General features: G+C 39.6%; 1 protein-coding gene across 2 annotated transcripts in view; it reads right to left on the reverse strand.

The window, feature by feature from the left end:
- Window positions 1–24,628, reverse strand: part of NPSR1 (neuropeptide S receptor 1) — a 56,875-nt gene that overhangs the window by 24,249 nt on the left and 7,998 nt on the right. For both annotated transcript variants that reach the window (XM_063406666.1, XM_063406657.1), the window contains exon 2: window positions 19,329–19,461. In XM_063406666.1, the coding sequence (XP_063262736.1) occupies window positions 19,329–19,461 (133 nt within the window). The remainder of the gene's footprint in view (window positions 1–19,328; window positions 19,462–24,628) is intronic.

Consider the following 24,628-nt stretch of genomic DNA (forward strand, 5'->3'; position numbering starts at 1 on the left):
AAGTGCTTTGTTCCATTGTGGCACCTGCATTGGAGCACATGTTTTGCACTGGAGCAGGAGCAGTTTTGCCACAGGTACCAACAATGTGTACTGTCAAACAACAAAATGCCTTTTGGGCATTTTCTCTTTCAAGCCTGGCAGCCTTAAACAGAACACCTAATGTAATGTATGAAGCAAAATCCGCTTGAAAATTGTCGAGAGAAAACCTTTGAATTGACCTGTTAAAGCTATGTGGATTTTCTTGTGGCAGAAGTGGTGCTTTCTTTCTCTTTCTGACTCATAGGAAGTGACAGGAAATTTTGTTGAACTGTGTGAGCATCTAATTTATTTGTTGAATTTCTTATATTTCTGCTCTGAGATCCACTTTCTCACGAGATGAGGCAGGCCCTGTTAGGCTGGATGTTGTAAGGGATGGATGCAGCGAGGCTCCAGCATCACTCCATAGCTCATCCAGGTTGAAAGATGAAAGGCTGACAATTGCATATACTGCAAATACCAACCTTTTCAGAAACAACGCTAACAAGAGAGCTGAAGATCAGGTCTCTAGGAATTAAAATTCAGTGTGCTCTGCCGTTGTGAAAGGTACAGTGGTGTTTTTTTTAATTTGCCTTCATTAATATAGCTCTTCCTACCATTATTTTCTACTGCACCATTGCTCTGGGGATACAGCTGGAAGGGGCCGGACTGATCCAGCAGTTCTGCCAAGAAGGAGCATGGTACCCACAAAAACAGGGCAGGATAAAGGGATCAGCAGCAGCACATCAAATAGAGTGCCAGGGTGAGCAGAAAGGAGGGCTTGGTCACCACACCAGCTGTGGCCTCATTATTCAGAAAAACTGGTTCCTCCCACAGAGCTGAAGAAATGACTGGAGAATTGTTTTCTTGTAAAACCAGGATGTATTATGAACCAGTCAGGACAGTAAAGGGAAGTAATGTTTGTTCAGATGTCCCTTTCTTCAGACCTCTGCAGACACTATGGTTTGGGATTGGCAGTTGCCCTTAGGGGGAATATGCAGGGGCAGATGGAGTTGGTGATAATTCTGAATCCTAGGACAAAGTTTCCTCTTCCCATCTTGTGCTACTTGCACATAGATGAGGCCACTGTCTACTAGACAAAATATTATTTTGTTGCATGCAGTTGTTCAGTGGTTCATTCTGTGTAAGGAGAATGAGTCTCAGTGTAAATGCAGAAGACACACTCCTGTGGATCAATTTATCTTACTTAAACACAGAAAAACAAAGATATGCCTCCTAAAAGGCAAAGGAATCACACTGTGTGTAATTCATTGCTGCATATTTCAAGTGCCTGTACTTGTAGAGTTTTCCAGAAAAAAATCACCTTCTGAGATACCAAGTACCAAACAATTCCATTTTTAATTACTTCTTTCCCCAACATCTTGTATATAGATGCTTCTGCTATTTCTTCTGAATCCTCTATACTGATCTTTTTGCCAGCTCTGCCTCCAGTATTTGAAGGACTGCAGGTTCATATCTTGGTCACAACAGAAACTGTGTGGTAATTCTCATCTAAAAATGTGGACTATCCTAGGAGTATTTTCTGTTGGCGTAGTTCAGGCGCCCAGGTCAATATAGTAATGGATTGCCCACACTTCTTCCAACATAGCCTTAGTTGGCTCAGATATTGTTGATGCAGATACTTTAGTCTAAGTAGGCGTGGTAAGGGTAAAGCTTTCCTTCTTCCCTCACAGCAAGCTGTAAATCCCATCGTGCTCAAGCAGTGACATTGCATGCTGCAGCTCAATTTTTTGTTGAAGCTTAGGCTTTCCATTGATGCCTTAAGTTTTAGCTTTCATGTTTTCAGATTCTGTGCTGCCTAGGGGTGTAGTTCTGAGCCTCATATTAAGTGCCAGTAAGCTCTCTTCACAGAGTACATAGAAAAACAAATCCTTTTCCTGCTGAAGGCCAAGGACAATGAGTACAACTTGCAGGCCCAAAAGCACAAACAACAGTGGACTGAAGGGAGAAACAAGAAGGATGAGACCTCACAACCTGAAGCTGATATTGGACAGTTAATCCCCAATTTGCAAATGGACCAAAACTTATAAAAGTATAAGACCTCGTGACTGGTTGTCCATTTTTTTGACCATTTTAAGTCCACCTTGGGTGTAGCCCTGGTCAGGCTCTTGTCCTGCCCAAGGTGTACCCTTAAAGGCCTTTCAATAAATATCTACTTTATTCTCTAGCTCTGTTCAGTCTCTGCTTCAGGTCAGCCTTCCCAAGGCATCTACTATTACAGAATTGTAGTATAGTATTCATTCCCATTTTTGTACCTGCTTCGTCTCCCCTGGTGTTTGCTCATACCATGAACAAAAGCACTCTGGTAAGTTTTATTGGTGAGTTCCCATGTAAAATCATCATGTGGAAAAGGTAGATCAGGCAAACTGAGCTGTTTTCCATTAAATATGCTGCAGTCCCAGAAGAGGCTGAAAATTCATTACATGTGGTCTGGATCTCAGTCTTGTAATTGAGCTGAACATGGCCAAAATGGACTTCTAAGCATTTTGTCTGAATAGAGCAACTAAGTCTCTGTAGCACCACATGATATCTTTGACCTGAATTCCATAAATCCTGTTAATCATTTGTAAACATTTGGTAACCAGCTAGGCAATGGAGTTAAGGGAAGTGACTCTCCAGAGAAAACGTATAAAACACATGAATATGAGTTGAACAGATTGGCAGGTGATGAACAATCATGTGAAAATGCTGGGTGTGTTGTCCTACAGCCCTTCACAAAAATGGGTAAGGGGGAATGTGTCAGTGTTATTGTTAGTGACACAAAGACAATCTAAGTAAATAAATATCACTGCTTTAATATGCAAGAGGGGAATAGAAAAACTCTGATCTTCTTAATGTAACTTTAGTGCATGCAAAGGATATTTCCAGAATAATTTCTGTTCGATTGCAACTAGATGTGCTGCAGTACAGATGATGGACTAAAAGGTGCTGAGGATGTATTTGTTCTTTTAATGTCAAAAGTTTAGAGTCATGTCTTTTAATGGGAGCTAATGAGATCCTGAATGGTGATTCCAAGTAAAGCATAGTCATTATGGCCATGCTGTTGACAGCACCACACTCGTGCAGTCCTGTTTCTCAGCATTTACTGCTGGTACATGAAGAAGCCAGGTAGCAAACCCCCCACACCTACCTATATTTAACAATAGAAGTCAAACTCTCACATAGAGTAACTGTAAAATAAATGTCCTCTATTTCAGGTGACAATCCTGCCTGGATATCCATCAGGGAATCAAACAGGAATCCATAAAATCTAGAGGTAATATTTTGCAAGTAATTCAGAAAGAAATCCATTTCCCCCTTAATGCTGAAATATTGGACCCAAAGGATCATACAATTTATCTGCCAAGCACCTTTCATTAAAAACAAAACCAAAAACAAACATAACACAACTGTCATTAGAATTTGAATGTCTGAAACAGGCTGAAGATAGGAAAACCATAATCAGTCCTTCAGGACCACATAACAATTCTGTAGCTGTCAAAACAAGAATTAAGGCTTCCTATAAACTGACATAAATTGGCACAGCAAAAGCTGACTGCTGCTGATGTAGAAAATGCATGGTTCATTTTGTTGACTGTCAAGTGTATCTACAAAAGATATTATGGGCCACTACTGGGCCACAGGAAAGACAATCAAAATAACCCTCCTAAGGTTATCCAAATAGCCTTCCTAAACCACTCTCAAGTCTGGTTTTGCTCTGGAGCCTCATAGAAAATCCCGAGTTCACCTCCTGCCCTTCATGTTTCCCTGTGCCTCACTACATGCAAAAATAATAAAACCCCGCCAGTTCTTGCCCTCTGCCTTGTTTGAAAAATGTGGTGTTTTGAAGAAAGTAATTTGTGAAAAGATGCATTAAACTGGACCATTGTTTTTCCAGCCAGACTTAGAGATGCTGCTGCTCTGTTTTCCCAAACTGTGTTACTGATCTGGATAAGGGCTGTGCCCGTGCCCCCCATGCACCACATCTGGACTGTGGTGTTGCATGGAGCTGTGCACCAGATGTTGTCAGTGTGGCCAAGTGAGACCTTTCTGACAGTGCTGGATGTAGACACTCCTTCCCTGGGTTCCCAAAGGGTTCAACCTGAGACTGATATGAGGGCACAAAAAACCTCCAAGCACTACACGAGCTTTGCTATAATGGAGTCAAAGTTCCCCACCAGTGTCAAAAGTATTTGGATTTCATTAAATTTTAGTTTAAGGGTTAAGCCAGCCAGCCAGAGGCTGTGCCAAGGTTGCAATCACAACCCAAAATTGAAACTTCAGCATGCTAAAATCATAAAAGACATTAGTTTTTTCAAAATGTCTGGCTTCTTCTCCTTACCAAAAATGCACAAGCATCTTTGAGATTAATAACCAGACACTTGGATTTTCCCCGGAGGTAATTCACTGAGATTGATTCACTATAAAGAGTGTAAACAACTCTAATTTAAAAGCTAAAATCGATTGATTTGTGCCTCTTCCACATCCTGTCAGTCAACATCCTAGCAAAGTTCTTCTGAAATTGGAATGTCTTCCCAAATGATGAATGAATATGAAGCTTTGTGTTTATTTAAAATTCACACCAAAATGTAACTGTGGGAAAATATTCATAGAGATCCAAGTATGTTTATCTACATCTGAAGCAATGAATGGTCACGAAAGGGGTGTCATTATTTTTACAAACATCTTAGAATTAGAATTATTTGGATTAGCAACGATCTTGTGAGGAATAAATAGCATAATCAACAGACTTCATAAATTCAGCAATATGAAGAATTTATAGCCACTATAATTTCAAGAACATTTTCTGCAAGGCACAAAAAATGTGTTGTGGAAATATTGTTAGCTGAAAACAATGCAAACCTACCAAAGCACTCATATTGAAAATGTATTTGGTGTATTAATGAGTGAGTGTTTAAGGATTTGGAAATAGAGTTGAAAATGCAAAACACTCTCTTGCAGGAGTCCATTCATTTGTGATATTTCAGAACGATCAAATTAGTCTCGAGCAAGAGCAAAACACTTTGTTTGTGATAGTATACGCCCACAAAGAGGTCCAACAGAAGGACTCAAACCCATTTCCTTTTACAGATCCTTTCAAATTCACATTGACATTATAAACTGTAAGTGCAGCACAGAGGTATTTAAAAGCATACCTCCAAGGGGTATGGTTTTGGAAGCATGGCTTTGTTTTTCCAACGATCTTGTAGAACTGATTTTTTCCAGTCTATTTGCATTAGTTGGGTAGAGGATTCACAGAAATGCAATTGTGTATTGCAATTTGAATTTGATCACAGTAATTTTCTTTCTTGTGTCTTCCAAGCAGTCTTCTAGAAGCTACAGCAGTAATGGTATGCAGCAGTGGATATTGAACTGCTTGCAAGCCACTCAGGCAGCTCATAAAAACATTATTAAAAGGCAAATGCCCTTGGTGCTCATAACTTCCAAACTACACAAGCTGAAGTGCCTTAATACTTCAACTGCATTGTAATATATTGAGATGTGCTCTCTTGGAGTTGGTGTTGTGGCTTTCCAGCTGACAGCTTGTGCTCTCCTGCCAGTCACCGTGGTTTGGTTTGACTCTGACCCTCCCTCCAGTTCAAGAAGCCAGGAGTCTGAGCCTTGGCTGGCAACATCCTTGAATGTTATGTTCAGACATATGAGTTTTCTCATTTACCTGAAGAACTGGGAGCACATCTGAGCATGTGCTTTCTCTCAAAATCAGAACCTGTGAAAGTGACCTGGAGCTTTCCCCAGAAAGAGAAGAGCAACAAGACTTGCTGTAGATTTCAACAGCTGAATAAGTATTACTAGTCCTTATAGTGTGCTGAGGAACTCTTCTACCATTTTTTATTTTCTGTAGATGTTGGTGTTGTTATCTTCATCATTTTCTTCTCTTGCCTAGTTCTTTTGTAAACTAAACATTAACTTTATATTGTCTAAAGGGTGCAGGTTTTGTGGCCTCAGGAAATATTTCTGCAAATTGCAGTTTTAAAGGATGCAGGATATGTTGGAACATCTAAGATTTTCACACAGACAGTAGGCACCATTCTAGTCAGTATCAAATTGTCAACATTTTATTTATTTTTTCAGTTGGCCTCAAGATCTTTATCCCAAATGACAATTTCTCTATTGGCTCATGATTTCTGCTAAAATGGAAATTACTTTCTCTTCTGGTGTATTTTGGTGTATTAGGGACTCCTTTTTAATAGTGAGTAAACTGTACTGCCTTCATTTCCTCTTCTCCACTGCTCCCCTCGCCATACTCCACTTTGAGTTCTGAATGTGGATATTTAATTTGGATAACTTTGGTGTGAGTGTTCCTCCCAGAAAGAGCACTTGAAAGTTACTTTCAGTGGTGGTGTTTATGCCTCCACCATAACCAAAAGAAGCTAGTAGGCAGAGGGCTGAAATTCAGTTTTAATTATACAAGTTGTTTCGTGCTCCATGCCTTTGGACATGTTATGCATTTACAGTAAGGTAACTTCAGAGTGAAAAACATGCTTTTAATGCCATTACTGACAAAAAAATTCCATACTTGAGGCAATATACACACACTTTTCCCTGCCCTAGACACAGTGCAAAACAATTCCATGCTCATTTCCATCAACCATCCATTTTCTCCAAGGCCTCAGAAGATGGCCAACACTGAACCTTGTCTCACTCATTCTACAACCAGGTCCCAGCAAGCTGAGGTGCTACGTGCCCACACTACTCAAAAATAGCTGGTTTAACAAATGTTTGGTAGACATGTAACTGCCTTTGAGAAACACCTGATGGGTGCAAAAAGTGCTCTATTTTGAACAAGCCCAGTGGGTTTATTTACTGCAAAGAAGACAAACTGGGAACTTGGGAGGCACTGGATGAGTCCCAAGTTGTGGTGTCCCATTAAACCTGGCAAGCTGTAAGTACCAGCATGCCCACATAGGGAGACTCAGAGACGGTCTTCACTTGCAGCCAGATTGCAAAGGCACAGGATACATAAATGATTCGTTTGTCTAAGAAGCTTCAGTGTCTGAGAGAGAAGATTTTATAGCATATTATGGAAGGACACTCCATAGAAACTAGGTTGATATGCAACTGATGTGGTTGTCACTTATTAATATTAGATTAGACACCTTAGCAAAGCAAAGATTCCAGGTGGCTAGTTTTATCACTGTGCTGTCTTTTGTGCATTAAAGTTTCATTAGAGTTTCTGTCTTAGAGCAATCAGATTTGCCACTAATAACTCTTTGACACAAAGAAACTTATTTGATATTTGAGTATCACAACACTGTAAAACCTCATTAGAGCAGATCATCAGAGATTGCAAATGCATGAATTCCATGAGAGGGCTGGTGCTATCGTAGAGTCTTCACGGGTCTCATGCATCCAGTAATGTGAGGATTACTTCAAAGGGAGTGTGCCATCTAACAAGCTCAGTTCTTAAAATGTGTCAAGCTTGCTGTGTGTCTGCATATGTTTCTGGCAGCGATGAGCAGAAATCCAAATTTACACTGATTCTCTGAATGAAAGATGGAAGAAATGTTCATCGTATACTCCTTTCAAAAAGATGAACAAAACACTGAAAGGCCCTTACTTTACCAGGGTTATGTACAAAGCTGTCCTCAGGAGTGGTGACTCTGGATTCCATGCTAAGGATGAGGGAAAAAAGCCACTCTGCTTTTCAGCCCTTTCAGAGGGAATCTGCTACCGACTTTCATGAGCAAATTGCTGTGACCTTGGAGTTCTTAAGAAAAGGATTTAAATAAGAGAGAATGTCCCCTTGATTTCTAAAAGTTTTGCATGTTTCATGAAAACAAAGATGACCGAGCAGCAGATGGCATTTCTTGTATTTCAGCTGGTTTATCAGATATCACAGGAGAGACAGTTTCATAACAAGCATTGAAATTACCATATTTAATATACCTTAAGTTTTTTCTCTGGACTTACTAGGAATATAGCAGTAACTCCAGCACTCACATAACACATTATAAAGTCAGTAATTGTACAGTCCCTATCTGCAGCATGGAAAGGCGGTTTCCTAAGAGGGCTCTTCATTCTTTCCATATGTGGCATCAGCTCCTGATTTTGTCCCTGACTATGGGAGCTGAAAATGAAAAGGTGTAGAAATCATTTTTCCATTCAAGACTAGAAAATGTCCATCAAAAAACCCAATACCATCTCAAAATATATATGGGTTTTTGTTTTTGGTTTGGTTTTTTAGGAAACAAAAAAATCTCATTTTTGTCATGTACATTCAAGTTTCCACAATTTCAAACAAACTGTTTCCTCATGCAGAGAACCCCTTATTGCCCTCTTCTAGTGTTCAGGTTTCTGGCATATTTGAATACTGTTTTGTCTATTGTTCTCTTTTGCTAGTTTACAATGAAAGTAAAAATGTCATGCAAGAAAAAATCCTTTTGTTTGTTCTCAGTAACCTCTAAGAAACTGGCATAATCAGTCAACCACTCCTGCTTTTCAGTGATGTTATCCCTATTCCTTAAGAACTAACAAAAAGTTTCACTTGTAAATTAAATATTTGGAGATTTTTCCAGATGTAATTTCTATTCTATTTTGACAGATTCTGTTCTTGTTAAGCAGGTCTTCACTCTTCTTTCTTGCTTGCCTGCTAACCTAATAGGAGTGGAGAAATGTGTGACTTACCTGCAAGTCTCTTTTGGATTTCAGGTCTATGGTGTGGGTGGGTGGGTGGGTGTGGATGTGTGTGCATTACATGTGTGCAGAAACTGAATCACATCCACATTGCAGCCTTCAGTAATTTCAAGTGGTTCTTCCCACAAACACAGTGGGGCACAGGACTTATATGGGCTGAACTCAAAAATCTTGGAGTTCTTTCCTAACCTAATCAATTCTATGATCCTAAAGATTCTCCTTTATGGCTAATCATGCAGCTGTAGTGTCAATGCCCAGGTCTGGAGTAATATTTGTCACTTAAACTACAGTTTTGTTCCATATCCCATTTAGATCTCTGCAACTACCTGAAAGAACATTGTAGACAGTTGGGGGGCAGTGTATTCTCCCTAGTGTCGAGTAATAGAACAAGAGAAAATGGCCTCAGGTTGTGCCAGGGGAAGTTTAGTTTGGATATTAAGAAAGATTTCTTCACAGAAAATGTGGTCAAGCATTGAAACAGGCTGTCTAGGGAAGGGGGTTAATCACCATGCCTAGAAGTATTTAAAAGACATGTAGATGTGATGTGCAGGGACATGATTTAGGGATGGAGTTGGCAGTGTTAGGTTGGACTTGATCTTTTCCAACCTAAACCATTCTGTGATTCTATGAAAAAATTATCTTTGGGCAGCACCTAGAAAATCTTGGACAAATTCCAGAAGGCAATTAAGAAACAAATCCAAACACAAAAGAAATAATCCTGCACTTTCCATCAGGTAACGTTGCTGTGCCTTAAAAATAAACAAATGGAAAGGTTCTGAGAAGGACCTTCTGTGTAAAACTTTGTGTTTGGGGATAGGATTTGAGTCAGAGCCTTCTGAGGCCTGACTGAAATGGAGGAAGATTAGGTTCTTAGTTTTCAAAAGTGAATAGTAATCCTGACATATTGGTGACATATGAACACTGGAAAGATTTATATAGTCAACTTTAGAGATCTAAATTAGGAATTGAATCCTTCTGCACAAGTCAGTGAAACTTAAGCTCAGCTATAGAGCTGCTTGGAATGTTTTGCTCTATTGGCTATAAATTGAGCATGGGGAGGGTGACTTTGTATCTTACATACCTATAGTGAGGCGCCTAAAATAGATGGCATTAATAATCCCTAAAATGAACACCAGTGTGCAAGAATGCAGTCACGAGACTTAATCCAGTTATCTCTGTGACAGCTGTGTCCCACTTTTCTTCCCAGGACTGACAGATGTCAAGATGTGGGCTTTCTTCAGACCTACATCTGTACACATGGCAAGAGGCTAACAGGACATCTGCCCTCCACCCTGCCTGCTGTTACACAGAATTACAGAATATCCTAAACTGGAAGCGCCTCTCAGGGATCACCAAGTCCAACTCTTAAGTGAACAGCCCATAAGGAGATCAAACCCACAACCCTGGCATTATTAGCATCAAATTCTCACCAGCTGAGCTAATGTCATCATTAATGATAAAGCAAAAGGTGTAATGTTGTAAATAACAGTAACTTCCTCAGGTGGAGAAGGTCACAGATTAAAACTGGTCTTTGCTTTGGTCAAAGACCTGCAAATGTAAATTGTCGTCTACTAGTCAACCACCCAGCTGAAAGACAATGGGGGTGTCTAAAGATACTTGCCTAATACACTTTTCATGTGGCTGACTAGCAAATTTACCAAGATTAGAATTTTGTTGTTCTTTTTGCTGTTTCTTTCAAATATGACATGGCTGCTGTAGCATATGTGCCCAGAACATATTGCATTTTTGTCTTACAGCCCTCAAAGTGCTGTAGTTGCCCATACAAACCTTTATAATTTCTACATAGCCCAACTGGTATCAGCAGAGCTGTGACAGTGCAGTAATTCAGCTGCACAGAGCAAGTCTCAGCACAGGGTTAGAGAAATTATATTGCAGGTGAAAGTGGGAGGTAAAAAGCTACTGGCAAAAAACTAAACAGCTGAAAGGAAATGCTTTCATTTCAGTCACACAGATATCTAGTCCAGAAAAACATTTACGTGCAAAGATCTGAAGGAATGACAGCTTCTTTTGAAAGAATAGAAATGGTAAATGTGGACCCCCTATGTGGAAATCTGTAGGTGGGTAAGTGGAATCAAGTTTAGGCTGTGTGTGTCTGTTGAAATTAGAAAATTATGCCTTTGATAAAGATAGGGCAAATAATGTCCATTCATCACTTTTAATCCTTTCAGAAGTTACTTATCAGCCAGGAAGAGCAAACAGAACAACTCATTCCATCTTGGTTTAAAATGACATTATCTGGGGTGTGGTAGTTTGGCTTGAACTTGGGGAGCTAGGATTGTCACTAAGATGTTACATTAATATTTCTTATTTCCTTTCAGGTGATGTCCAGGGCCCTAAACCTTAGGCATGGCATTCAGAAACACTCCCGATGACTTGGGAACAGTCTGGTGCCTGCTTGTGATTTTAAACAAACACATACACTGCAAAGGAATAATCATTGCACACTGAATTGCATATTTATAGGCATGTTGTAGTTAGTTTTCCCCTGCTTTAGAAGCAAGAGGATTTATGAACTAAAGCCTATTAAATCCCTAAAGTCCATATAAGGAAATACTCAAAATCTTTGTACAAGAATCAACATATCTACTGAAAATATTTTATAACTCAAAAAAAAATACAAATTAAAAAAGGAATATATCTGGCTTTAGAGTGTTAAAGTGATTGAGATGCAGATGAAATGAGGGCATATAATCTTTGTTGCTAAATTCTCAGGTCCCAGGTGGTCCACTAGGATGTGAAAAAAACCCCATATGACCATATTCTACACTAAAAGTGGTACTGGAACTACTGACAAGCAGAGTGTGTGTGTCTGCTGTTTTGCATTTGCAGAGGGAGATACAGTTTATATCCCTAGGTGCTCTGAAAATTCCACTCTGAGTCCCTATGTTTGAGGAACAGAAAAACTGTCCCCTTCCAGAACAATTTACTACAGCATGTAGGTACTGTACTTTGAGGAAAGAAAATACTTTTTTCCTGAGTTTTCTTCACCTGTGTGAACCTCAGCTTTGTACCTGGGTTTAAGCTGCAGGGTGATTTTTGCTACCTGAAAGGGATCTGAAGACCACTGTTCACAGAAAACAGAATGAAGAACACTGGTTTAAGGATGTCTGCCTAGTGGGTTGTGATTGCATTAATTACAAATCATGAATCATGGACATCTTGTTCCTGCATTTGTAAGATTAAAGCAGGCTATATAAATAAAAGTCATTACAGGGTTTTTAAGGGGAGCTCATTATGTTCATATTGCCACTAATGGGAGGGACACTGCATTGTACCATTCTACTCTTACAGTTACTGCACATCAGCTTTTTTTTTTTTTTTTTTTTTTTTTTTTTTTTTTTTTTTTTTTTTTTTTTTTTGTGTGTGTGTGTGTGTGTGTGTTAGTGCTGCTGCTTCCCACTGCATTGGTCAGAGTCTTAGCAAACACAAATACTGTGTCCAGCCCTGGACTTTCCAGTGAGCCTCTGAGAAAGTATTTAGTTATATAAAATTACATGAGCATTAAGATAAATATAGCATAACAGGCTTCCATCTCTGGGCTGGTAAAAAACACTTGGGATTCTGTTTGGAATTGGATTCTAAAGCAGAAGTTGTTGTCAGCAAAACTACAGCTCATTTCTGCATTCTCCAAATGTCCCATCTCTACAGCAGCTCCCAGCCAGCTTTTTGGGTACCTCATTCTGGCCTAAAACTCCCTGGTTACTGCATCAAGATTTGCACCACTGCTGCTTCTTTGTCTTCCCTCACGTACTTGCTTGACTCCAATCCTTTTGGGCACGTACAATAAAGTCAAAGGTGATCCAACTGCCTTAGACCCCAGGATTAGTGCCAAGTCTCCATGGTTACCTTCCTTTCTTATAGTCCCAGTCTTGTGGCATCATAACTTTACCTTTTCAAGGAGGTAAATATTGCACCAAAAGAAGTTTCTTTTGCTTTACACCTCACAGGGAAGTTGTGTAACTCCATGGATTGTTTGAGCATTAGTCGCAAATTCAATGTTCCCACACTGCTAGACTGGACCAGAACAAGGTGTTTTCAGGACACCAAGTTTTCTATGTCAGACCTCTTGTTTCATTACTTCACCTCTAAAACATGACATCTGCTCTATTTTCTGTGAGCATTTTCCTTTCGCTGCTGGACCAAACACTGTGAAATAAAGACCTTGATACCCCTAAAGAGAACATATCTCCTTTCACATAAAGCTTCTTTCTGTCTCTCAGTTTTGATGCTGAAGTTCACTTCTGGGTTCTTTTCCTACCTTCTGAGGATATTCTACTTTTTACCCCATCTATGTCAGGACTGGTTTGAGAGAAAATGCATTTTAAGAGGGATGCATGTATTGGATATTTTCCTCGGGAAAATAGAAACTATGTTTTGACTAACTGTTTATGCAGAGATAAATTAATACATACAGAAATGCAGAAATACTCGTGGCTCTTTACATAAGAAATCTTAGAGTATAGTAAAAGATGATTCATAATATCAAGCTGGAATTGTACAGCACTAGTGTCCAAGTTGCATATTACAAATTAGGGAACTATGACTCATCTTCAAATCTGAGTAAAAGTTCAAAGGAGAATTTGAGTTTCTCCTAGATGTTATTAAATTGCCAGGAATGGCAATGGATAGCAAATCTGTTTTGCCTCGTGCTGCCACAGGGTATTGCAGGCTGTGGCCACATTTATCTTATCCTGCATTATGTCTCAGTTTGTGGGGGCACACTTATACATACCTAACCTAAAGTAAATCCCATGTTATTCTCCTCTTACTGAATTAGTCTTCTTGGCAGAATCAGGATGGAAAAATGATTGTTTCTTTTCCAGGCAACTAATGCAGCCATGCAACAAATTTTCTTCTTCATACACTTTCATGGGCTGCATTGAATAAACAAGACTCATATTGTTGTGTTTACTCCCAGAGACCATTTCTGCTCCTGGTAAATTGAATCACATTTATTCTGTGAATGCAAAATGGAATTTGTACTAAATGCTGTAGTTTCTATAGCCTACAGAGGAAAGGTGGATGAAATCTATTTCTTTCCCTGTTCATCAAGCCATATGTACAGTCAGGTGATTTGCAGAGTTCTTGGACTTCCAGCTAGGTGTTTGGGAATCAAGGTGCTTGCAAAAGTGGGGAATTTGGATGTCATTGGGCACTCTGTGAAATTTATGTGTCTGTGCCTGAGGGAATATTAACAAATTACACTCTTTCTTCCCAATCTTGACAAACCTGTTTCAGCAGTGATGGGAGCATGCAGTGCAGAACACAGATGATCCATTAGCAGAGACAGTTTCCTTACATTAACTACACTTTCAAGAGGTTTTAGAACATAATGAATATAAGAAATGTACATGTTCTTCTTCCAGTTTTAGCAATGAATTCTGCAGTACAATTGTAACTTCCTTTAAGTTTTCAGGTAGGATGATGAAACCTCTCACCTTTCTTCAGCCTTCATATTTTTCCAACAAATTAGCAGACAATTAGTGTGGAAAGAGGAGGAAGAGAGATTTCTGGGAATTAGTTTAGTTCTGTGCATTAAGTGTCTGTGTCTTAGGTGGACAATTGTGTAAATCATATTGTCAGGTTCCAGCCAAGACCCAGCTGGCAAGATAGGCAAGTTTTCCAGTATCACTGGGAACTCTGTAGACTTTTTGGCTGCCAACAGTCCACCTCCATTAAGGTGACTTGCTGATTTAGCTGCTAATTAGCTCTGTGCAATTAACTTCCATTGCTCATAATCACTGTGATGTCTAAGGTACTTGTAAAACTGATGAATTTGTAAGTATGATTTCTCTAAAGTGCAGAAATATTCCAAGTATCATTTTCCAGATGAAAAGCTGGAACAGAGACCATTATCTGTTAATCATGTTCTACATGTTAATTTTCGTAATGGTGTTATTATATTAAGCTTTTCTACAGATCATGGAGTAACAAGTCATCTTCATTCACCCTAGTCACATAGAACAATGAAGAAAATCACTGAAGGACAGGCATAGTCCATTAAAGCAGTCAGTGGCCTACTGGTTTTGGTGTAGGGGGAAAAAAAGAAGAAGAAAAGAAGGACAAAGTTTGTTCATGTTTAGCTCTTGTAGCTGCACAGTTAGAAGCACTCATTTAGTGCATTTAACTGGAAAATTAGTTGGTAGTCTCTGCCTTCAGTCATCTAATCCAAAGTCCCCCTAGAAGTCAGTGATTGAGCCCAGCTGGTTTTAGTCTCACAGTCATGCTCTCTCTGGGCAGAGAAATAAAGCAGCACACTCTGCTTTAGCAGGGTCCATTTCCACCTCTATGCTTGCACTGCCCTCTCGCAGCAGGTTCTCAGTGTGTTGGCTTCTTACCAAACACTAAACAAAATGAGTGCAGCTGACCAAGGCCTTCAGATTTCTGGGAGCAACTGAAGAAGGTGGCAATGATACAAATATCTTTACATCACTTTTTAAATTACCTCCTTGTATTTTTCATGTCACTCTCAAGTCATCCCTTAGGATTTGGTATGTATACCATAATATGGACTGTATATTTTGTTTTCATGTTTATCTGTAAGCTACCATAGAAGTTAGGTGTTCTATTTTCTCCCTTCATTACAGCCACAGAAATACCCATGTGAGCACATATTTCCAAACAAGACTGCCAGACAAGAGCTTAAAATGTGGTATGCAGTAAAGTGCCTACATGTATTTCTACCCCTAACAATAGACAAAATATAACACTGTTCCTAAATATTGATCTCTGCTAAATGGTGGAATAGAAACACACTGAGCTAAAGGTCATGACATTTCAAGTTTGAAATTTCCAGATGTTAATGTAGGGTTTTTTAGAGAAAAAGATCTAAATAAACTACCTATTTCTGGTCAATAAAAGGAACATAAATACATTCCTCTGGGAGTAGTAGTTAAAGATGAATGGAAAATAATGAGAAGCAAAATTCTTTCTTTTCATTCATTCTTTTCAATTCATTTCTTTTAATTCAAATTCAGACTTTTTTAATGTATTGCTTGATTGGTTTTGGAATTGCTCAGATAATAACAGTTCTTACTGTGTTAACTCTTTGTCCCATGAATTACCTTTCTTACCCACTATTATTCAAATAATTGGGTTTGATATATGCTTTATGTCCACTGCTTTTATATTTTGAGAGTAAATTTAAGAAGACTTTTGTTTCGTAGAGATGGGTAAACTGACCTATACAGATATAAATCTGTGGATAAACCATCTTTTCTGAGAACAACAATATTTCACTTTAATATTTCCAGCTTTTTACAGCTTCTGTGAATTCGTCCCACTCCTTGATCTTGAACCACTCAGTGATTTCAGTCAGAGGCTGAAACATCTTTAAGATGTTTATCTTAAAGACACAAAGACTCTGAAGTTACGTGAAATGGCATCAGGTAGGGGAAGATGTGAGAGATTTCCTGCCAGGAGAGAGAGCTATGCCATGAGCATAACTTGTGCTAAACTCAGAAGAAATCTGTTTGGGAAAAGTGCTTAGAAATACCCTCCTCACAGGGTAATCCTCAGAGCTTACTCTTTCTGAAGAACTAAATTACCTTGGAGATAGAAATCTGTAGGAAGCCTAGCTTTAGATTCAGTCTGCACAGAAGAACTTGTTTCTAAGAACATTTTTACAAATGAATATGCCCAAAGGCAAACTGAAAACTGAACACAAGGCAAATATGGCAATATTCCTCTTTGTTAAATTAGCTGATGCTGAGTGATTAGTACTATTGTTCAGCTCAGCTGTCAGCTCTTAGCTGATTTCTAGTACTTAATTCCCAGATAATTTCAAAGAGATTTATGCACAAACTGACTTAAATGTGGTACTGAAACAAGCATTGTGTAAGTGTATATTCAATGTGAAATACTGTGAATCCAGGCTTCAGGAATGTCCCTAAGCATCCTGAAGTTGAAGGGATTACTCACATTCCTACAGATCCCTGCAACCCTGAGCACCATGTTGAATTACGATGTAGCAAAGGATCAGTAAGAGTCTTCTCTAGATTTGTGGAGTGGGTTGAACCACTGAATTCTGTAAGTGCTGAAAGAAGCCTCAATCAGTTAGTTACTTCTCATCTGCATCCGGCTTGGCAAACAGTCAAGAAAAGCAACAGCACTCACTTCCTATTCATGTATTATGCACAATTTTGCTTTGAATACCTTGTTTATTCTAACACGCAGGCTGTATTTTAATTTCATTTTGGTACTACATTAGTGGGAAAATGTGAGAATTGAGAGCACCACTCAACTATTGAGCCACAGATCAATAGAGAAAAAGTTTTTAAATGGCTTTGAAGTGCCTGCATTAATAAAGCTATATCCATTATTCTCCTTTCTGCTACTGGGCAGAAATAATAAATATTTTAAGAACCTCAAAATAGATGGAAGTAGTAATATTGACTAAGCAGAAACTGTTTGCCAGGAGATTAGGCTTTAGTTGGTAGGATTTAAATATGCTTGGCATGTCAAAGCAATGTGACAAGTCAGTGTTTTCATAATGTTCTGTGTCTACCTCATAACTTGTTGTGAAAGGATGTGGCTGTTGCCAGCTTGCTTTGTTCTTAATAATATTTTTAAAGATAAGAAAGTGAAATGGCTCCATTTCAGAATTAAGTAATTTCCTTGTGCCAAGATACTGACAAGCAGTCTTGGTGCGGAAAGATAAATTGCAGCTCTGACTCCTGCATCACAAAAAAGAAATCGACATTGCTTGAAAGGAGCCTTGCTGTTCAAGCTGGAGTTACTTCTTTTAATGTTGCAGATGTGAATGTCAAGTGAGTTTTCGATGTGAATTTTTGTAATATGAAATGGAACAGACGGTTGAACTCAGGCAATTTTAAAAGTCAAGGATAATTTTAGGGATGGGGAAGTCAGAAGAATCAGCAAGCGGAACACACGGATCTCAGTCAAATTATAACATCATCGTATAGCACTATTTGCTGCCCACATCTAATGGTATATTTGCCTTGTTGTCTTTGCCACTGTCATTGATGCTTTCAGCTCCCTCAAAACTGCACTTGCAATGCCTTCCACTCCCTTCATGCTGACAGTATTTAAACCCCTAGTGAATAGATCTCCATGCACCTCCATTCTAATACAAAACGTCCTCTTTCCTATGTGTACAAAATTGAAAAATTCCCACTTATCCAGCACAGCAACAGCAGTAGATGCCTCCCGGTACAACTGACAATAAATAGAAAATGGATGGTGTCCATCTGGGACTTCATCTGCTCTTCTGTTCTTTGCCTGTACTTCTGCTTGGCTACCTGAGTACATTCCATTCACCCGGGATCAGGAACTCTTTGAGCAGAGACTGTTTATTTTGTAACTCCTGTGCACACTGTAATGCTTGATCTGTGACTGATGCTTCCAAGCTGTGGGGTGAGGCTGTATTGATCTGCCTTACCTGATGGAAAATACCACTGGCACATGAAGGAAGTGGCATAAAAGTCATGACTGAGATAAGAAGTCAATCCATTTATTAGAGATGACTCAGTCAAACAGGAAAACCAGCTGTCAGCACTTCAGAAGAGGAGTCACTGCGAACCTTCACCTCCTCACCTTGCAAGGATTCTTACACCACCTGTAACAGGCCTGCCTCTTTGCATCAGTTTGCACACTCTGGTCTAACTGTTTCAGCTGAGAGTAGTTCCTCAAACTGAACATGCTCCTGAGCAGATGTGGTTGAGACCATGGAGTTCATCTATTTACAAAAACGCAGGTTGAAAATTGAGCCGTGTAGTGCTTTGTTTTTCCAGTTTATACACAGGTACAACAGACACCAAAGGAGGATGCGGTATTGTTGGAAAATCATATCTTAAATGGCTCTTCAGTGAAAAAGTGCTGTAAGTCCTACCACAGCTTAGGGGGAAAAAAAGCAATAGAAAACATATAAATAAATCTTATATACACAAACAGTACAATACAGATGTCTTGTAAGCAGGGATTAGTAGCAGGACACTGTTATAGAAACAGCACATATTTTCCCTTGGGAAACTTAAACCCCCACAAATGTAGTCCATTCAAGACCACAGAGAAAGAATGTGCTGCTTATACTTGTTTCCTTTCCTTCTTGCTGAGACCGACATTTTACAAACCAGGCTTCTGTACATTTCACATTCTGTTTAAAAACTACAAAATTCTTGGATCAGCATCCTTTTGTCCATTAAGAAAAAATCTGAATGCATTTGTCTCCACCTTTATATTGTTATATTTCCCTTACTTCATTAAACTGGACAACATGAAGTTATTTTCACTTTTCACTGCAGGAGCATAATTGATGGAGTAGTTTTAGTAGAAGAACACAAGAGATTCATCTTAAAGTAGTTTAATTTAAGCAGTTCCATGACAACAGCTGGATACATACCTTCTGGGAAATGCAGATGCACACTCAGACTGGAAGACAAAGTTTAGTGACATCAGTGAGTTGCAGCTGCTGCATGCTACTACGTCTAGCAATATCTTTTTGGATCAGAGTCAGACTGAGCCCCAGGATAAGCAGCCATCCATTTGCTTTATGGAAAACTGCAACTGGACATTAGGTCACAACTGAATCCCTCACCACTTAACTCACATTTTCTTGTTTGTCATTTTAATAGTGATTCCTGTGCAGGTCAGGTGCCCTTTCCCCTCCCATACACTACCTGTGATTGCCAGCTGAGTAACAAAGTAGGTCATGCGAGATTTCCGCTTCCTCCTCCAGGTAGAGAAGAGCACGATGGCATTTCCAGCAATTGTGACAATAAAGAGAATCCAAAGGGTCACCAGCTGCTCTGTCTGCAATGGAAAGGAGGGAAAAAAGCATATAGATGGGTGGTTGGATAGACAGTCACTTATCCTCAGACAAATAGGATGAGAATGGAAAACAGATGAGATTGAAATTTGAGTTTTGCCATTTGATTTCAACTATTTAGCCTAAAAGACATCCTTGTTTGTTTCAGAAAATACTTAACATGCATCACTGCTAGCAAAGTTCACTCCAGTTTGGTTTACAGTGGCTGTATATTACTTCTCTCTTCACAAAATACACTAACAGTGTCTGTATTCTGCACTTAGTGCAAAAACGAGAGTCAGCTCTCAGCATTCTTGTGCTGCTCCAGCAAGCTGTGAAATAACCAGCTGCCTCACTTCATAAGGAATGTTGATAGATGGGCTCCTTTGGAGAAATGGGGGAAATAAATACTTCTCTCTTTCCCAACTTCGGTAAGTCTGGGTCCTTCACGAGCCCTGTGAAATTCAGACATCCACTCCATGATCTAGATAGATATGTACCACGACTGAATGGGAAGCATGACCCACTAAGGAAAAGTGTCACTGTACAGCAACTGAAACGTGATGACAAAACGTCCCCTAGTGGTGAGTGTACGAAGAAAATAAAGTAAGAAAGCTATTTGTGCTACCAAAGCATCAGGATGCTCTGGCTGCAAGATCACCAGGGTATGTGTCCACTTTTGCTTGTTTGGTGAGTGCACACCCAGTCTTTACATCCTAGCAACCGGGATGAGTTTTAGGGAATGTCCACGCAGTCGTTCGGGATCTTTCCATTCCAGAGAGCAAACCCACGATGTGGGAGTTCGAGGAAGATGGAGGAGGCAGGTAAGGGCTGCAGCCGAGGAGGGGTGCCAGGTGCCAGCCTCAAGGACCTGTCCTGAACAGATTGAGGGAAGGATGCTGTCAGTGAGACCCCACCTACCTGACTGGGCTGACAGAGCAAAAGCCAAGGGAGAACAGTCGTTAAAAGCATTTGTAAGCCACTATGGGTGAGCAGAAACCTCCTCCTGCAAGCTCCTTCTGCTTGCAAAGAAAATAGCTCACTTCACATGAGCGTAGGGAGGGAAGCTGAAATGAAAGGAATGGAGCAGGGACATGGAGCTTCTTGCTTTAGAATTAGCCTTAGTGCCTTCGCAGCACTTAGCCCCATTCCCGGACAGCAGTCATTGTCCCTCCCCATCCCTCCCATCACCCCCCCGGGCAGCCTCTCCTGGGAATTAGCCCCAGCTTTGCTCCAGGTAGGGAGCCACACTGCCTCGTGGATCTCGTGGTCCTGCAGGGAAAGCAAGACCTGATGAGGAGCAATTTGATGTCGCACTCTGTGCCCGAGCCCAGAGATGAGTTTAAGCAAACAATGAAGGCCGTGTAGAGAGGGCGTTCACCATGATGATTTTCACCAGCATAATCTACCATTCATGTCATCTCACGTAACTTTAAAGTTTCAAGGAGGCACAACTATTCTAAATTGTCGTAGTATTGTCTAGGTAATGGCAGTGTCTCAGAGATGAGTCACCACTCGTCTCACCTACCTTGAGATGGGTTGTCTCCACTGAATGTAGAGTGACCTAGATGAGACTACCTGTGTGGGATAGATACTTTGATTTTTTTTTTTTTTTTCTTTTTTTTCTAAAAGCTCTTTTGGGGGTATCTGCAAGTCTCTTGAACTTCTGGGAAACGAATTTCCTAAAAATGTGTGGGAGGGATACGGTGAAACTATTTCATGGGCATGCTTTTCTTAGTACCGGAATTGGAAGGAAATATCTTTTTGCAACACAACAAAATCACAAAAGATAAGACTGCACATCACTTTTGTCCTTGAAATCAATGATTTCTCCTCAGGGCTTGTTTTGGTTTTTCCATTTCAGAAAATATATTTCTCACATAAAGATAACTAAGGGACTAGACTTGTTCCCATTTTCTTTGGTATAAAATCAGAAGAGCATTTTCTTGAAAGGAATTATATTGCTGTACTGTACTGATATAGATAGGAACAGAACAAGGATCTTACACTCAAACATTGCAATTCCCACTGAAGAAATAGCTGTGGAGCAACAGAGGCTGTGTTTAAAGGATGTTTCCCCACCATAGGAGCACAACACAAATGGTCAGATTAAATCCCTTCTGCCAATTTAAAAGCAGTGCCTAACAGCTAAGCAATGTTAGACTCTAGAAATTAAACCAGACTGCAAAGATAACTTAAAAATGCAAACACTGAAAATAGAGGTGTCTGGCAGACAAAGAAATAAAGCCAAAATTTCTATTAATCTATTTGTGGGGGCTGATATTCAGACAAAAGGGAAAAAGATCTCATTCCTGGGGATTAAGGAGCCATAACAATAGGCAACTTAAATCGCCGCCTCTCTCAGTCTGTGTTAACTTGCAGAATGAAAACTTCCATGGTTATTAATGGGATGCCCACTGTGATAAAGGCCTTTTCAGAAGCTAGGATTGGAATTCAAAATTATCTTCATGAATTGGAAATATGTACTGGGAAAAAAGCAACATGCTGTCCAACAAGGAGACATTCAGGACTGCAGTGTAGAGAGTGAAATCACACTTGGTTGGACCAGATTTCAAAACATCAACCTCACACACAGCACATGAGAAAAGTGCCCCAGAACATCATGGCATCGCACTACCATGAGAGCAACAGCCACCACCACTTTGGGATCAACACCAGGCTCATGTACCTCTGCTCAAATCTTTCTTCTGGGACATGCCCACTCCTGGGCACAGTGCTTCGAGAGAGATACAAATGGGTTGATATAAAGGATATAGTCAGGCAAAAGGACTGAATGAAACAAGCTGCTAAGTCCAGGAAAAGTCGACTGCAGGAAAAGATGAACATAGCCCTGAGGACAAAAAAGACTAATATAAAAATGTAAAGGACTAATCTCTTCTTTAGATCCACTGCAGACTGGACAAAAATCAAAACTACTGTACAGAATTCAGGATGAAAATTTTAAAAGACAAAGAAGGCTTTAAAATATATCATAGAGAGACTGAGCCAGTAAAACTTTCATCTGTGAAGGCCTTAAAAATAGTTATTAGATTAGAGAGATAACTGACGGCTCTTTGAATTTCACTCCAGCTGAATTTTCTCTAGCTTTATTAATCATCTTCAGGTTGTTTAGACATAGAAGAGTTTAAATTCATGTCTTGTTCATTCATCAAACAAAAATCCTTTCTTAATAACAATCCTGGATGAGGTAATTTACAAAAAACATTCCTCAATAACATGTTGTGCAAACATCAGAAGCATTCTGATAAAAAGGAAGATGATAATATCTCCCAAACCTCTGTTGACAACGTCTTCTTTTGAAATGGTCATTAATAATTACACTAGATGAGAATGGCATGAAAGACTAGTGTCATACAGCAGTTAGGTCAGAAAAGCTAGAGGTGCTGTTGACGTTATTAAGGTCACCAACAAATGAAAGTCAAGAGGATTTCCTTGGCTTGACTTGAGCAATTGCACATGCTGCTGTTCCACAAGGCTGCTGTGTTTGGAGCATGGAAGTGCCTGACATCCAGAGAGCATATTCATGTTTTGCCATGTTTCTCCAAGATTAAAACCAGGTTTAGTCAATGAAGAAAATACCTCTTCATGGGTGAAATGTAAGCCTGAAAACCTGTCTGAAGATTGTGTGCATTTTCCTTTGGCTATAAAAAAAGACTTGTCATTTTTTTTCTCTAATAAAATTTCTGGATCCAGAGGCTGGAATAAGCCTAACCACAGGTGTATTCTGCTTTATATTTGAGGCAAAGATCACCCCTGCAAACCCCTTTTATCAAGACCATGGTTAAATCCTTCTGGAGATGTAGGATGGCATTTTGGTACCACAATGCCATCCCTCCTTCTAGTTCTCCCCAGCCAACTTCCTTACTTTGTCTTCTCTCAGGATTTGTATCCCTTTTGCTGGGGAGCACCAGCTGTGACTCTGGAATGGGGATATACCTGATAGCCCATTCCAGTGGAGGTGCTCTTCCTCATGTCTTGAGGTAAAAGAGCGTTTGTCTGATATTAGAGATGTTGCCTAACAGAAAGAGAAGTTCAAGTATCACTGGACAATACTTATTTGTACTTGAACAGGGACCCAATCTAAAACAGTTTAGCTCTAGCTGCTGAGGCTGCTTGGGAAACAACCTGGAAAAAATAGGTTTCCAAGTAAGAAATGAGCAAATAGAAAAAGAAAAGGGGACATACTCCATGCCTGGAGTGGCTGACTGGCCTCTTAATATGAGGACTTCAGGCCTCGTGTAAACTCTTGGTCCTGCTGACCTGGTGACTTTCTGCACTGTGTTCTTTGTCTCCTGGGGTGAAGAAGAGACATGATCCCTCATATCACAAGCCAGTAGCAGCTTAAGTCTCTGAACAGCTTTTTCTTGATAGTTGATAAACTCTGGGAATACACAAATGATCTTGCCTCTGGTATATTTTAAAAATTATGGGGTTAGCATTGCAGCAATTGAGATTGTAAGAGAGCGGCAATCATGGAGCAAGACAAACAATTTTGTAAGAGTGTTCTTAACACACAAGAAGAATATATAAATCCCCTTGTTAAATTGGGTAACTGTCATGCTCATGGTCAGGTTCATCACTAGTAGCATTGCATTGCATTGCACTTTCTTGAAGGAGGGTTAAAAAGAGAAAAATCTTCTCTCATTCTCTAAATTAATCACATTAATTGCAGACCATGTAGAAAAATGGAGCAGTCTAGATTAGCAATTTTTTTTGATCCTACTGTAGAAGATCTCGAATCTTGAACATTGAAAACTAAAAATGTTCAGGATGCATTTGCTATTTTAAAATCCCCCATTTAGGATGAAAACTTAAAACCCTTAAAAACAAGCAAACAAACAAACAAACAAACCCCACACACTACCCCAAAAATATAGTAAAAAAAAAAAAAAAAAGGGAAAATGGAAAACTAATTTTTTTAAAGGTAGAGAGGAGCCATGCAATTGGACTGATTTCTGTCACGGATTTATGATCAGCTTAGCCCTAAGGCAAATTGCAGTTTGGACTGTGACACTGAAGGGAATCAAAGAAATACTCCCATTAACCCAGTTAGGGAGTTTTAAAGGTACTGGCTAAACCTCTGATATAATTCAGTGAATTTTAAAATAAACAAACAAAGCAAAAATAATCAACCACCTCTTTTCCATACTG

Source organism: Prinia subflava, chromosome 1, assembly GCF_021018805.1.
Source record: "Prinia subflava isolate CZ2003 ecotype Zambia chromosome 1, Cam_Psub_1.2, whole genome shotgun sequence".
In the NCBI taxonomy this organism is placed as follows: domain Eukaryota; kingdom Metazoa; phylum Chordata; class Aves; order Passeriformes; family Cisticolidae; genus Prinia; species Prinia subflava.